Below are 15,439 nucleotides of genomic sequence, written 5' to 3'. Positions count from 1 at the left end.
AATGTCCCTCACCCACCGGTCTGTGACCTGTGGCAGCTAAATGTCGCCAAGGCGAGCGAGTCTGCCATCAACCGCGGATGCGGAGAGATGAGAGAGCTGAGAGTCATGAGGAGACCGCCTTGGTAGCGGTTCCTCCGGCTGCCTTCCTTGGGCATGATTGAGCCCCCGGAAGCTGAGCCCCTCTAAGGCTTTTCAGCTCTTTTGGACGAGGACAATTGGGACCTGCCCGAGCTTGGGAAGGACCGAAACCTCGACTGTCCTTCCAGGACAGCATTAATAGGGTCAGTCGCAATGCAGACATTGCGAGGTTACGGACGCCCCTGCGGCACAAATGTACATATGCTCAAGACCAGCTGTGCAAGAACAGCTGAAAAGCTTAGGGTGCCCATACGGCTGTAAATGCCGGAGCAACCGACACGCCGATAGCCTCATAGACAGATTTCAACCAGAGTCCATCTGTCTAGCATCTTTGGACCCGGGGTCCCGCGCTTGACCACGTCAGGGGGAAAAGGATAACGTGTATCCTTAATACGTTTGGAGAAAACGCTTATCTGGTAAGCGTGGTGTTCCTGGACTGCTTCTCTGAAGTCAGCGTGGCCAGAAAAATACTCAATATACGTTTGAGCTACTGAAATGGGACTTCTCCTGCTGTGAAGCTGACTCCTCCGCTGGGGGAGCTGAGGGAGAAAGATCCAACATTCCATTGATGGACGCTATAGGATCATTCCTTATGGCGTCACCCTCCGGTGTATCCGGATTGAGAGCGGTGTCAGGATCAAAGTCCTGATGAGCTACGTCTGCCTCATCATACAGAGAGCCTCCTGGGACCCTCCCGGAGCACCGATTTTATTCCAAATGAGGGTGGCCAGGGAGCAATGATCCAGATTGCCCATGGCCTGTCTGGACTGCAAGTCTCTATCCCATTGCAACTCCATCCCTGTCCTTGGACAGGGTTGACAGGTGGTTCCTTTGGCCACGTCTAGTAGAGACCCCGGCTGACCAAGTGCTACAGGGGAGCATTGCACACAATGGGGTTCAGTGCCGTGGAACAGTATCACATGCAGTAAAAACAGCATCGAAAGCCTGTGTTGCTTATATGCTGCTGCCGGCTAGCCATCTAGGATATAGAGCCAAGAATGGCGACCGTACAGTGCAATGTATAGCATACAAGCATAAAGTACAAATGAACACTGCAGCACATGCAATACAAGCAGCATAGAAAGCCTGTGCCTTGGCACCCCTGCTTTTCTGCTGCTGTAGACTAGCCATCTAGGGGAATATAGCCCAGATTAGCGACCGTACAGTGCAGTGTATAGCATACAAGCATAAATACACATGAACATTTCAGTACATGCAATACAAGCAGCATGGAAAGCCTGTGCCTTAGCACCCTTGCTTTCCTGCTGCTGATGTGTCGCCATCTAAGAGGGCATATAGCCAAAAATAGCGACCTATGCAGTGTAAGCATAAAATACAAATGGACAACTGCGGTATTTAGTGGGGTCAGCACTTCAGGTGCCGCTTACCGCCCGCCTATAAGCGGGTGTGTGGTCGCCCTAGTCCTGTGCCTGGTTGCCCAGAGTCCGATCTCTCAGCTCGGACTGCAGGAATGGCTGCCGGCGTCCTTCTCCAGCTCGTGTGGGTAGGGGCGGGCCGTGGGCGTGCCCCCAAGTCAGAGCGGGAAACCGGCGTCCCACAGTGTCCAGTGAGAGGGCTGGAGCATGTAAATAAGGCTCCAGCCCTCGGCGCTGCTGATTGTACAGCGTCTCTCCCCTACCCTGATTGACAGGGTGGGGGCGGGAACGAAGCGGAGCTAGGCCGCAAAAGCCGGGGACTGGATTTATAAGCGCCGCCGCCGTAAAAGCGCGGTCGGCGCTAAGTCCCCGGCGCACTACAAGTCCCAGCCGCGCCGCCGCTCCCGGAGCGTTCGGCGCAGTAGTTCCCCATACATAAAGTCACTCAGCTAGGCTGCAGTGACTGTAACCCTTTACTGTCCCCGGCGCACTAGCACACCCAGCAAGTCTGGAGTGTGCTGTGCCTGTGTGTACGGGGACACAGAGTACCTGAATGGTGCAGGGCCATGTCCCTGAACGGTACCCAGCTCCGTATCCAGCAGGTTCAATGGGTCTGTGGATGGAGCCCGGCCTCAGGGCTTTGGGGCCGGTAAGATCCCACTTCCTCAGAGCCCCTCAGGGGGATGGGGAAGGAAAACAGCATGTGGGCTCCAGCCGCCGTACCAGCAATAGGTACCTCAACCTTACAAACCACCAGCGGGGTGAGAAGGGAGCATGCTGGGGGCCCTATATGGGCCCTCTTTTCTTCCATCCGATATAGTCAGCAGCTACTGCTGACTAAACAGTGGAGCTATGCGTGGATGTCTGACCTCCTTCGCACAAAGCAGAAAACTGGTGAGCCAGTGATCCCACTGGGGGTGTATAGCCAGAAGGGGAGGGGCCTTACACTTTTTAGTGTAATGCTTTGTGTGGCCTCCGGAGGCAGTAGCTATACACCCAATCGTCTGGGTCTCCCAATGGAGCGCCGAAGAAAAAACGCATCCGGCCGCCGCATGTGATTTCTTCCACTGCGCATGCTCAGTAGCATGTCGCAACCGGAAAAAAACGGACGGGCCGCATGTAAAAGAAGGGAATTTTGTTACTTACCGTAAATTCCTTTTCTTCTAGCTCTTATTGGGAGACCCAGACGATTGGGTGTATAGCTACTGCCTCCGGAGGCCACACAAAGCATTACACTAAAAAGTGTAAGGCCCCTCCCCTTCTGGCTATACACCCCCCGTGGGATCACGGGCTGCTCAGTTTTAGTGCTAAAGCAAGAAGGAGGAAAGCCAATAACTGGTTTAAACAAATTCACTCCGAGTAACATCGGAGAACTGAAAACCGTTCAACATGAACAACATGTGTACCCGCAAACAAACCAAAAATCCCGAAGGACAACAGGGCGGGTGCTGGGTCTCCCAATAAGAGCTAGAAGAAAAGGAATTTACGGTAAGTAACAAAATTCCCTTCTTCGGCGCTCTATTGGGAGACCCAGACGATTGGGACGTCCAAAAGCAGTCCCTGGGTGGGTAACAAAATACCTCAAGTTAGAGCTGCAAGACAGCCCTCCTCTACGAGGAGGCCACTGCCGCCTGCAGGACTCTTCTACCTAGGCTGGCGTCCGCCGAAGCATAGGTATGCACCTGATAATGTTTGGTGAAAGTGTGCAAACTCGACCAGGTAGCTGCCTGGCACACTTGTTGAGCCGAAGCCTGGTGTCGTAATGCCCAGGACGCACCCACGGCTCTGGTTGAATGGGCCTTCAGCCCTGAAGGAACCGGAAGCCCCGCAGAACGGTAGGCTTCCAGAATTGGTTCTTTGATCCATCGAGCCAGGGTGGCTTTAGAAGCCTGCGACCCCTTGCGCTGGCCAGCGACAAGGACAAAGAGTGCATCAGAGCGGCGCAGGGGCGCCGTGCGGGAAATGTAGATTCTGAGTGCTCTCACCAGATCTAACAAATGTAAATCCTTTTCATACCGGTGAACCGGATGAGGACAAAAGGAAGGTAAGGAGATATCCTGATTAATATGAAACGAGGATACTACCTTAGGGAGAAACTCCTGAATGGGGCGCAGCACTACCTTGTCCTGGTGGACCACCAGGAAGGGAGCCTTGGATGACAGCGCTGCTAGCTCAGACACTCTCCGAAGAGACGTGATCGCTACCAGAAAGGCCACTTTCCGTGATAGTCGAGAGAGTGAAACATCCGTCAGAGACTCGAAAGGCGGCTTCTGGAGAGCAACTAGTACCCTGTTCAGATCCCATGGATCTAACGGCCGCTCGTACGGGGGGACGATATGACAAACCCCCTGCAGGAACGTGCGTACCTGCGGACGTCGTGCTAGACGCTTCTGAAAAAACACCAATAGCGCCGAGACTTGCCCTTTAAGGGAGCCGAGCGACAAGCCCTTTTCCAACCCAGATTGCAGGAAGGAAAGAAAAGTAGGCAATGCCAATGGCCAGGGGGACACTCCTTGTACAGAGCACCAGTAAAAGAAAATCTTCCACTTCCGTGGTAGATCTTAGCAGACGTGGGCTTCATAGCCTGTCTCATGGTGGCAACGACCCCTTGGGATAATCCTGAGGACACTAGGATCTAGGACGCAATGGCCACACAGTAGGTTCAGGGCCGTAGAATTCAGATGGAAAAACGGCCCTTGGGACAGTAAGTCTGGCCGGTCTGGTAGTGCCCACGGTTGACCGACCGTGAGATGCCTGTCGCCAGAGCTCTTTGATCGTCATGAAAACCGGGACCTTGCTGTTGTGCCGATTCGTGAAACCCGTCCGGGTGCAGAGACCATTCTCCTGCGTCCACGCCCTGGTGACTGAGGAAGTCTGCTTCCCAGTTTTCTACGCCCGGGATGTGAACTGCGGATATGGTGTATGCTCTGTCTTCCACCCCTAGCAGAATCCGGCGGACTTCCTGGGAGGCTCGCCGACTGCGTAGTCCGCCTTGGTGGTTGATGTATGCCACCGCTGTGGATTGTCCGACTGAATTCGGATCTGTTTGCCTTCCAGCCACTGCAGGAAGTCTTGCAGGGCAATATACACTGCCCAGAGCTCCAGACAATTGATCTGAAGAGTGGACTCCTCTGAAGAGAGTCCTTGATCGTCTGAGAAAGGGGGACGTTCCTGTGTAGGGACATCGACTTCCCCTCCCATTAGCGAAGAATGTTCTATTGAAGTGGACGCAGATGAAACTGCGTGAAAGGGACTGCCTCTGGATGAGGTGTCTCCTTGAAGGAGAGACTGCACCCCCGTCTGTAGTGACCGCTGTTTGTCCAGTGGAAGCTTCACCATCGCTGAGAGAGTGTGAAACCCCAAGCTAAGATATGCCAGCGATTGGGTTTAACTTTGAAAAGTTGAGGACCCACCCGAAACTCTGGGAAGTCTCCAGCGCCATGTTCAGGCTGTGTTGGCATGCCTCTTAAAAGAGTGCCTTGACAAGTAGATGGTCTAAGTAAGGGATCACAGGGTGACCCTGAGAGTGCGGGAGTGGTCCCACTGCTGCCATGAACTTGGTGAAAACCCGTGGGGCTGTCGCCAGACCGAAGGGTAGGGCTACGAACCGAAGATGCTCGTCTTCAATAACGAATCGTAGCAAACGCCGGTGCTCTGGAGCAATCGGCACGTGGAGATAAGCATCCTGATGTCTATTGATGCTAGGAAATCTCCTTGAGACATTGAGGCAATGACTGAGCGGAGGGATTCCATCCGGAACCGCCTGGTTTTCACGTGCTTGTTGAGCAGTTTAAGGTCCAGAACGGAACGGAAGGAGTCGTCCTATTTTGTCACCCCGACCAGATCGGAGTAAAAAGTGTCTCTTGTTCCTGAGGAGGAACCGGGATTACGACTCCTACTGCCTGCAGAAGAGCCTCGGCTCGGCCGGTGAGGAAGTTTTTGCGACAAACTGTCTCTCACCCACCGGCCATTGACCTGTGGCAGTTAAATGTCGCTAAAGCGGGGGAGTCTGCCACCGACCGCGGACGCGGAGAGAGAGAGGGCTGAAAGTCATGAGGAAACCGCCTTGGTAGCGGTTCCTCCGGCTGCCTTCTCCGGGCGTGATTGAGCCCGCCAGGAACCTGCGCCCCTCTGAGCCTTTTGAGTCCTGTTGGACGAGGGCAATTGGGACGTGCCCGAGCCTGGGAAGGACCGAAACCTCGACTGTCCCTTCTCCTGATGGGTCTTGTTTGATAGCTGGGGTAAGGAAGAATCCGTACCCTTGGACAGTTGAATGATTTAATCCAACCGCTCACGAAACAGTCTGTCACCAGATAAAGGCAATCTGGTTAAGCACTTTTGTGGAAGCAGCATCTGCTCCAATCCCTTAACACTAGGAGCGTAACAACACGGAGTTGGCGGACGCCACTGACGTACGGCTCGTAGAGTCCAGGACAGCATAAACAGCTTGAGTCGCAATGCCGACATTGCGAGGTGAAGGACGCTACTGCGGCCAAGATGTACATGTGACCGCGTCCCTCTGCGCAATACTAGCTGAAATAGCTTGGAGTGCCTCTATGGCTGCGAATGCCGGGGCAACCGACCCGCCGATAGCTTCATAGACAGATTGCAACCAGAGGGCTATCTGTCTGTCAATGGCATCTTTAAGTGAAGTCCCATCTTCCACTGCAACTATAGATCTAGCCGCAAGCCTGGAGATTGGGGGATCCACCCTGGAGCGCTTGAGCACGTCAGGGGGGAAGAGACAACGCGTATCCTCAATACGGTTGGAGAAACGCTTATCGGGATAAGCGTGGTGTTCCTGGACTGCTTCTCTGGAGTCAGAGTGACCAGAAAAGTACTCAATATACGCTTGAGATACCGAAATAGGGATTTCTTCTGCTGTGAAGCTGACCCCTCCACTGGAGGAGTTGAGGGAGAAATACCCAACCTTCCATTGATGGACGCTATAAGATTATTCACTATAGCGTCACCATCCGGTGTATCCGGATTGAGAGCGGTCTCAGGATCAGAGTCCTGAACAGCTACGTCTGCATCATCATACAGAGAGTACTGTGATGAAGTCGAGGGCCGTTCTTAGGGAGCTCGCTTAGGCCGTCTGGGACTGTCGTCCGTGTCAGAGCCTGCACCCTGGGATGCATGGGACCCTCCTGGAGCCATGATTTGTTTCGAAATCAGGGTGGCCAGGGGCATTGAATCAACATTGCCCAAGGTCTGTCTGGACTGCAAAGTCTGTAAGATGTTAGTCATAGTCACAGACAATATATCAGCGGAAACTGCAACTCCGTCCCTGTCCCTGGACAGGGATCACAGGTGGTTCTTTTGGCCACCTGTAGCAGAGACCCCGTTGAGTAATTGCACACACTGGGGGTCCTGGAACAGTATCGCATGCAGTACAAGCAGCATAGAAAGCCTGTGCCTTGGCACCTTTGCTTTTCTGCTGCCGTTGTCTAGTTATTCAGGAGCATTAGCCAAGAAAAACGACATACAGTGAATGTATAGCATACAAGCATGAAAATAACCACTGCAGCACATGCAATCCAAGCAGCATTGAAAGCTTGTGCCTTAGCACCCTTGCTTTTCTGCTGCTGTTGTCTAGTCATCAAGGAGCATTAGCCAAGAATAGCGACATGCAGTGAATGTACAAGCATGAAAATAAACTCTGCAGTACATGCAATCCAAGCAGCATTGAAAGCTTGTGCCTTAGCACCATTGCTGTTTGCTGCCGCTGTCTAGCCATCTAGGCGGGTAGACAGCCAAGAATAGCCCTTACAGTGCAATGTAAAGCATACAAGCATAAAGGACACATGACACTGCAGCACATGCAAGACAAGCAGCATATAGAGTCTGTGCTTTAGCACCCCTGATCTTTTGCTGCTGTTTCTAGGTCTGCATCCTGAATAGCGACCGTACAAAAGTACAACAGGACACTTCGGCATTAGTGGGTCAGCACTTTAGTTGCCGCTTACCGCCCGCACAAAAGCGGGTGTGTGGCGCCGGAATTCTGTGCTGGTAGCTCAGCGCTTGTCTCCGTTTTCCCGCTCTGCGTGCCGGAATGGCTGCCGGCGTCCAGAGGAGAGGGGCGGGCCGAGGGCGTGCCCGAGACAAGAGCGGGAACCCGGCGCCCACTGTGTCTAGTGAAGGGGGCTGGAGAATGCAAATAAGGCTCCAGCCCTCGGCGCTGCTATAGAACAGCGTCTCTCCCTTTCCCTGAGTGACAGGGTGGGGGCGGGAACGAAGCGGCGCTAGGCCGCAAAAGCCGGGGACTAAAGTTAGAAGCGCCGCCGCCGTAAAAGCGCGGTCGGCGCATCCCCGGCGCACTACAAGTCGCAGCTGCGCCGCCGCTCCAGGGGCGGTCGGCGCGGCGGTCCCCACACGTAAAGTCCCCCAGTAATCTGCAGGGACTATAAGCCCAGCACACAGCGCTACAGTCCCCGGCGCACTAGCACACCCAGCAAGCCTGGAGTGTGCGTGGCCTGCCATACGGGGACACAGAGTACCTGAAAGTTGCAGGGCCTTGTCCCTGAACGGCACTCCCGCTCCACATCCAGCAGGTTCTATGGGTCTGTGGATGGAGCCCGGCCTCAGGGCTTGGTGGCCGGAAAGATCCCACTTCCTCAGAGCCCCTCAGGGGGATGGGGAAGGAAAACAGCATGTGGGCTCCAGCCTCCGTACCAGCAATAGGTACCTCAACCTTACAAACCGCAAGTGGGGTGAGAAGGGAGCATGCTGGGGGCCCTAGTATGGGCCCTCTTTTCTTCCATCCGATATAGTCAGCAGCTACTGCTGACTAAACAGTGGAGCTTATGCATGGATGTCTGACCTCCTTCGCACAAAGCTTGAAAACAGAGCAGCCCGTGATCCCACGGGGGGTGTATAGCCAGAAGGGGAGGGGCCTTACACTTTTTAGTGTAATGCTTTGTGTGGCCTCCGGAGGCAGTAGCTATACACCCAATCGTCTGGGTCTCCCAATAGAGCGCCGAAGAAACTTATGCAAAGGATGCGGTGTTTTCACCGCATAGGTTTCACAGCCGGATTGAGCCGCACTGCTCAAACCGGATGTGTGAAAGTAGCCTTAATCTAATATATAAAGCGGAGTGTGTGTGTGTGTGTGTGTGTGTGTGTGTGTGTGTGTGTGTGTGTGTGTGTGTGTGTTAGTTAAAAGAATCCGCACCCTCGCATTTCCAATCACGAAATTTTGCACAGACGCCTCATGTTACTCAGGGAACGTCATAGACTATGTTTTGACAGGAAAATGTAACCCTGCGCTTTACAGTTACTCTCCAAAATCCTGCCTCCATTAAAATGAATGGAGGTAGGAGCTACAGCCTATTAATTGCAACTGTCAGTGGTTGCTATAGGAACAAAATAAACTGTTAGTATAAGAAGCTTATGTGTGAGGTAATAAGATGTCGGTGGTGAGACCGCCCGGGGAACGAGAGAGACAGACACCAAGATGGAGACAGATAGACTGATACAAATACAGACAGAGAGGTAGAAACAGACAGACAAGGAAAGAGACAGACAGACAGTGACACACAGACAGAGAGACAGTTACCATCCCGGGCAACGCCCAGGTACTACACCTAGTATCAATATAAATGGTCAGAGTATTATTAACCACACATGTTTACACAATTATGCCTCAATTAAAAAGGTCAGACCCATTTTTTGGTACAACCCACCAACCTCTAAAGGGTTTGGACAACTCTAATTTCCAAATTTGCACTTAAAGATATACTCAAAGGGAGGCACGATCCAACCCGTTCTAAAGGGTTATTCTCATCTTCCTACATGGAGAGTGTTGATTAATACTTGTAAAAACACTTTTGCAATTTAATGGTTATTTGAAGCAGTTCTTGATATTAAATCTTTTTTACAGCTCTTTGCCTAAGAGACAGACCACTGCTGCTGTCTAGGTTGTAAGCATTGTGCTGAAGTAGGACAGTTACGAGTAACAGAGGATGGACAGCTTCAAAACAGTGTTTACAAGCTCAACAGAAGAGCTTGTAAGCACTGCGCATGTTCTGATCTTTAGCAACAGCGTTCGGTTTTCAAGGTAACGATCTGTAAACAAAAGAAACCCACAAACATGTACATACATACCTTTGGAGCACACGAAGCACCAGCATATATTGACGTGGCCGTGGTGGCTTTTGCCCTTCTTGGCGACAAAGTGAGCAGAACAGATAATGTTGGATGGAGACAGCACGGTGCATCCTGCAGGTATGCAAGTATCTCCGCCGTGGTATGCCACCGGGCAGCGGACACATCGTGTCAATTTAGCTAGAAAACATAACAGAGCATCTCTCTCACATACGGCACCAGACACCTTTATACGAGGACAGGGCGGGCGGTGGAGGAGGGACGCACTGACCTCTGACTGCCCGGGTGTGTGAACGCTCAGGAATGACACAGCTGGCACAGTGATGCAGGGGGCAGCGGACGCCTTTCCCATCAATTACGGCATTGGGATACTTCCGTAAACAAGACTCATGGTAAAATTTGCCACAGTTTAGGGCATTGCAGCGTTTCACGCCTGTATCCTTTTTTTTGCATACAAAACATGAGTGGATTCCTGCAGAGGAACAGAAGTCAGGGGAGCTTCAATGGACAATTGGACAAAGATGAAGTCACTATTTCTAGAGTCCCAATGCATTTAAAGAAGGGAATTTTGTTACTTACCGTAAATTCCTTTTCTTCTAGCTCCTATTGGGAGACCCAGACGATTGGGTGTATAGCACTGCCTCCGGAGGCCACACAAAGCAATTACACTAAAAAGTGTAAGGCCCCTCCCCTTCTGGCTATACACCCCCAGTGGGATCACTGGCTCACCAGTTTTAGTGCAAAAGCAAGAAGGAGGAAAGCCAATAACTGGTTTAAACAAATTCACTCCGAAGTAACGTCGGAGAACTGAAAACCATTCAACATGAACAACATGTGTACCCGAAAACAACCAAAAATCCCGAAGGACAACAGGGCGGGTGCTGGGTCTCCCAATAGGAGCTAGAAGAAAAGGAATTTACGGTAAGTAACAAAATTCCCTTCTTCTTCGGCGCTCCATTGGGAGACCCAGACGATTGGGACGTCCAAAAGTTGTCCCTGGGTGGGTAAAGAAATACCTCATGTTAGAGCTGCAAAGACAGCCCTCCCCTACGGGGAGGCAACTGCCGCCTGCAGGACTCTTCTACCTAGGCTGGCGTCCGCCGAAGCATAGGTATGCACCTGATAATGTTTGGTGAAAGTGTGCAGACTCGACCAGGTAGCTGCCTGGCACACCTGTTGAGCCGTAGCCTGGTGTCGTAATGCCCAGGACGCACCCACGGCTCTGGTAGAATGGGCCTTCAGCCCTGATGGAACCGGAAGCCCCGCAGAACGGTAGGCTTCAAGAATTGGTTCTTTGATCCATCGAGCCAGGGTGGCTTTGGAAGCCTGCGACCCTTTGCGCTTACCAGCGACAAGGACAAAGAGTGCATCCGAGCGGCGCAGGGGCGCCGTGCGGGAAATGTAGATTCTGAGTGCTCTCACCAGATCCAACAAATGTAAATCCTTTTCATACCGATGAACTGCATGCGGATAAAAGGAAGGCAAGGAGATATCCTGATTAAGATGAAAAGAGGATACCACCTTAGGGAGAAACTCCTGAATGGGGCGCAGCACTACCTTGTCCTGGTGGAACACCAGGAAAGGAGCCTTGGATGACAGCGCTGCTAGTTCGGACACTCTCCGAAGAGACGTGACCGCTACCAGAAAAGCCACTTTCTGTGAGAGTCGAGAAAGTGACACATCCCTCAGAGGCTCGAAGGGCGGCTTCTGAAGAGCAACAAGGACCTTGTTTAGATCCCACGGATCTAACGGCCGCCTGTACGGAGGTACGATATGACAAACCCCCTGCAGGAACGTGCGCACCTGAGAAAGTCGTGCTAGCCGCTTCTGAAAAAACACGGATAGTGCCGAGACTTGCCCTTTAAGGGAGCCGAGCGACAAGCCCTTTTCCAACCCAGATTGCAGGAAGGAAAGAAAGACAGGTAACGCGAATGGCCAGGGAGACACTCCTTGTGCAGAGCACCAGGATAAGAAAATCTTCCACGTTCTGTGGTAGATCTTAGCAGAAGTGGACTTCCTAGCCTGTCTCATGGTGGCCACGACCCCTTGGGATAATCCTGAAGACGCTAGGATCCAAGACTCAATGGCCACAGTCAGGTTCAGGGCCGCAGAATTCCGATGGAAAAACGGCCCTTGGGACAGTAAGTCTGGACGGTCTGGTAGTGCCCACGGTTGGCCGACCGTGAGATGCCACAGATCCGGGTACCACGACCTCCTCGGCCAGTCTGGGGCGACGAGTATGACGCGGCCGCAATCGGATCTGATCTTGCGTAACACTCTGGGCAAGAGTGCCAGAGGTGGAAACACATAAGGGAGCCGGAACTGCGACCAATCTTGCACTAAGGCGTCTGCCGCCAGAGCTCTTTGATCGCGAGACCGCGCTATGAAGGTCGGTACCTTGTTGTTGTGCCGAGACGCCATTAGGTCGACGTCCAGCACCCCCCAGCGGCGGCAGATTTCCTGAAACACGTCCGGGTGAAGGGACCATTCCCCTGCGTCCATGCCCTGGCGACTGAGGAAGTCTGCTTCCCAGTTTTCTACGCCCGGGATGTGAACTGCTGATATGGTGGATGCTCTTTCCTCTACCCACATCAGAATCCGCCTGACTTCCCGGAAGGCTTGCCGACTGCGTGTCCCTCCTTGGTGGTTGATGTATGCCACCGCTGTGGAGTTGTCCGATTGAATTCGGATCTGCTGTCCTTCCAGCCACTGCTGGAAGGCTAATAGGGCAAGATACACTGCCCTGATCTCCAGAACATTGATCTGAAGGGTGGACTCCTGCTGAGTCCACGTCCCTTGAGCCCTGTGGTGGAGAAACACTGCTCCCCACCCTGACAGACTCGCGTCTGTCGTGACCACTGCCCAGGATGGGGGCAGGAATGATCTTCCCTGCGATAATGAGGTGGGAAGAAGCCACCATAGCAGAGAATCCTTGGCCGTCTGAGAAAGGGAGACTTTCCTGTCTAGGGAAGTTGTCTTCCCGTCCCATTGGCGGAGAATGTCCCACTGAAGTGGACGCAGATGAAACTGCGCGAACGGGACTGCCTCCATTGCTGCCACCATCTTCCGTAGGAAGTGCATGAGGCGCCTTAAGGTGTGCGACTGACCCTGAAGGAGAGACTGCACCCCTGTCTGTAGAGACCGCTGCTTGTCCAGCGGAAGCTTCACTATCGCTGAGAGAGTATGAAACTCCATGCCAAGATACGTTAGTGATTGAGTCGGTGCCAGGTTTGACTTTGAAAGGTTGATGATCCACCCGAAAGTCTGGAGAGTCTCCAGTGCAACATTCAGGCTGTGTTGGCATGCCTCTTGAGAGGGTGCTTTGACAAGAAGATCGTCCAATTAAGGGATCACCGAGTGTCCCTGAGAATGCAAGACTGCTACCACTGCCGCCATGACCTTGGTGAAAACCCGTGGAGCTGTCGCCAGACCAAATGGCAGAGCTACGAACTGGAGATGGTCGTCTCCTATCACGAAACGTAGAAAACGTTGGTGCTCTGTAGCAATCGGCACGTGGAGATAAGCATCTTTGATGTCTATTGATGCAAGGAAATCTCCTTGAGACATTGAGGCAATGACAGAGCGGAGGGATTCCATCCGGAACCGCCTGGCGTTCACATGCTTGTTGAGCAGCTTTAGGTCCAGAACAGGACGGAACGAGCCGTCCTTTTTTGGAACCACGAAGAGATTGGAGTAAAAACCTTGCCCTTGTTCCTGCAGAGGAACAGGGATCACCACTCCTTCTGCTTTTAGTGAGCACACCGCCTGCAGAAGGGCATCTGCTCGGTCGGGATGTGGGGAGGTTCTGAAGAACCGAGGCGGAGGACGAGAACTGAATTCTATCCTGTACCCGTGAGACAAAATGTCTGCTACCCACCGGTCTTTGACCTGTGGCAGCCAAATGTCGCAAAAGCGGGAGAGCCTGCCACCGACCGAGGATGCGGAGGGCTGAGGCCGAAAGTCATGAGGCAGCCGCCTTGGAAGCGGTTCCTCCGGTTGCTTTCTTGGGGCGTGACTGAGCCCGCCAGGAATCTGAGCTCCTTTGCTCCTTCTGAGTCCCTTTGGACGAGGAGAATTGGGTCTTGCTGGAGCCTCGAAAGGACCGAAACCTCGACTGCCACTTCCTCTGTTGAGGTTTGCTTGATCTGGGCTGGGGTAAGGAGGAGTCCTTACCCTTGGATTGTTTAATGATTTCAGCCAATTGTTCACCAAACAGTCTATCTACAGATAGCGGCAAGCTGGTTAAACATTTTTTGGAAGCAGAATCCGCTTTCCATTCCTTTAACCACAAGGCTCTGCGCAAGACAACAGAGTTGGCAGACGCAATTGAGGTACGGCTTGTAGAGTCCAGGACAGCGTTGATAGCGTAAGTCGCAAACGCCGACATTTGCGAGGTTAGGGACGCTACCCGCGGCACTGCTGGACCTATGAAAGAGTCCACCTGTGCCAAGCCAGCTGAAATAGCTTGGAGTGCCCACACGGCCGCGAATGCTGGAGCAAACGACGCGCCAATAGCTTCATAGACAGACTTTAACCAAAGGTCCATCTGTCTGTCATTGGCATCTTTAAGTGAAGCCCCATCTTCCACTGCAACTATGGATCTAGCTGCAAGCCTGGAAATTGGGGGATCCACCTTTGGACACTGGGTCCAGCGTTTGACCACGTCAGGGGGAAAGGGATAACGTGTATCCTTAAGACGTTTTGAGAAACGCTTATCTGGGTAGGCATGGTGTTTCTGGACTGATTCTCTGAAGTCAGCGTGGTCCAGAAAAGTACTCAGTTTAGGCTTGGGATACCTAAAATGGAACTTCTCCTGCTGTGCAGCTGCCTCCTCTGCAGAAGGGGCAGGGGGAGAAATTTCCAATAGACTATTGATGGCCGCTATAAGGTCATTTACCACGGCGTCACCATCAGGAGTATCCAGATTGAGAGCGGCTTCAGGATTAGACTCCTGATCACCCTCCTCTGTCTCATCATGTAGAGACTCCTCTCGCTGAGACCCTGATCCGCGTGATGACGTGGAGGGTCTCTCCCAGCGAGCACGCTTAGGCTGCCTGGGACTGTCATCTGAATCAGAGCCGTCAGGCTGAGATGCCTGGGACCCCCTTGAAGCACTGATTAACTCCAACTGAGGGGGACCGGGGAACATTGCCGCAGCAGTGTCCATGGACTGAGTAACTGGCCTGGCCTGCAAGGTCTCTAGGATTTTTGTCATAGTGACAGACATCCTGTCAGCAAAAACAGCAAACTCTGTCCCCGTCACCGGGACAGGGTTCACCGGCGACTCTGCCTGGGCCACTACCACCACAGGCTCCGGCTGACGAAGTGGCACAGGGACCGAACATTGCACACAATGGGGGTCATTGTAACCTGCCGGTAGATTAGCCCCACAAGCGGCACAAGCAGCGTTCACAGCCTGTGTCTTGGCACCCTTGCGTTTTGCAGATGACATGTTGTTGTCTCCTCAGAGCAATAGGGGTATACAGCCAAGAAGCGACCTTACAGTGCAATATATATAGATATATCTGGTACAGGAAAAAGTACACCAAATAACACTGTGGCACTAGTGGGGCCAGCACGAATGTGCTGCTTACCGCCCGCTTAACGCGGGTGTGTGGTCGCCAGAAATCCCTTGTCTGGGTCTCCCAGAGCCTGTGTCCGTTCCCCAGCCAGACTGCATGCAGGAATGGCTGCCGGCGTCTCTGTGGAGGGGGGGCGGGCCCTGGGTGTGCTCAGACAAAAAGCGGGAAACCTGCGTCCCACTGTGCCCAGTGAGAGGGCTGGAGCATGTAAATAAGGCTCCAGCCCTCGGCGCTGAT

The 15,439-nt window shown here is 53.0% G+C and overlaps 1 protein-coding gene across 1 annotated transcript in view; it reads right to left on the bottom strand.

The window, feature by feature from the left end:
• The window catches only part of NSD2 (nuclear receptor binding SET domain protein 2), a 235,518-nt gene that overhangs the window by 107,819 nt on the left and 112,260 nt on the right, over positions 1-15,439 (bottom strand). The window contains exons 13-14 of the mRNA XM_075346808.1: positions 9,892-10,092; positions 9,621-9,800 (exon numbers count right to left, since the gene is read on the bottom strand). Coding sequence (XP_075202923.1) covers positions 9,621-9,800; positions 9,892-10,092 — 381 coding nt within the window. The remainder of the gene's footprint in view (positions 1-9,620; positions 9,801-9,891; positions 10,093-15,439) is intronic.

This window comes from Anomaloglossus baeobatrachus, chromosome 1 (assembly GCF_048569485.1).
Source record: "Anomaloglossus baeobatrachus isolate aAnoBae1 chromosome 1, aAnoBae1.hap1, whole genome shotgun sequence".
In the NCBI taxonomy this organism is placed as follows: domain Eukaryota; kingdom Metazoa; phylum Chordata; class Amphibia; order Anura; family Aromobatidae; genus Anomaloglossus; species Anomaloglossus baeobatrachus.
Note: the sequence above shows the minus strand (reverse complement) of the source record. Positions and strands in the feature narration are given on the sequence as shown.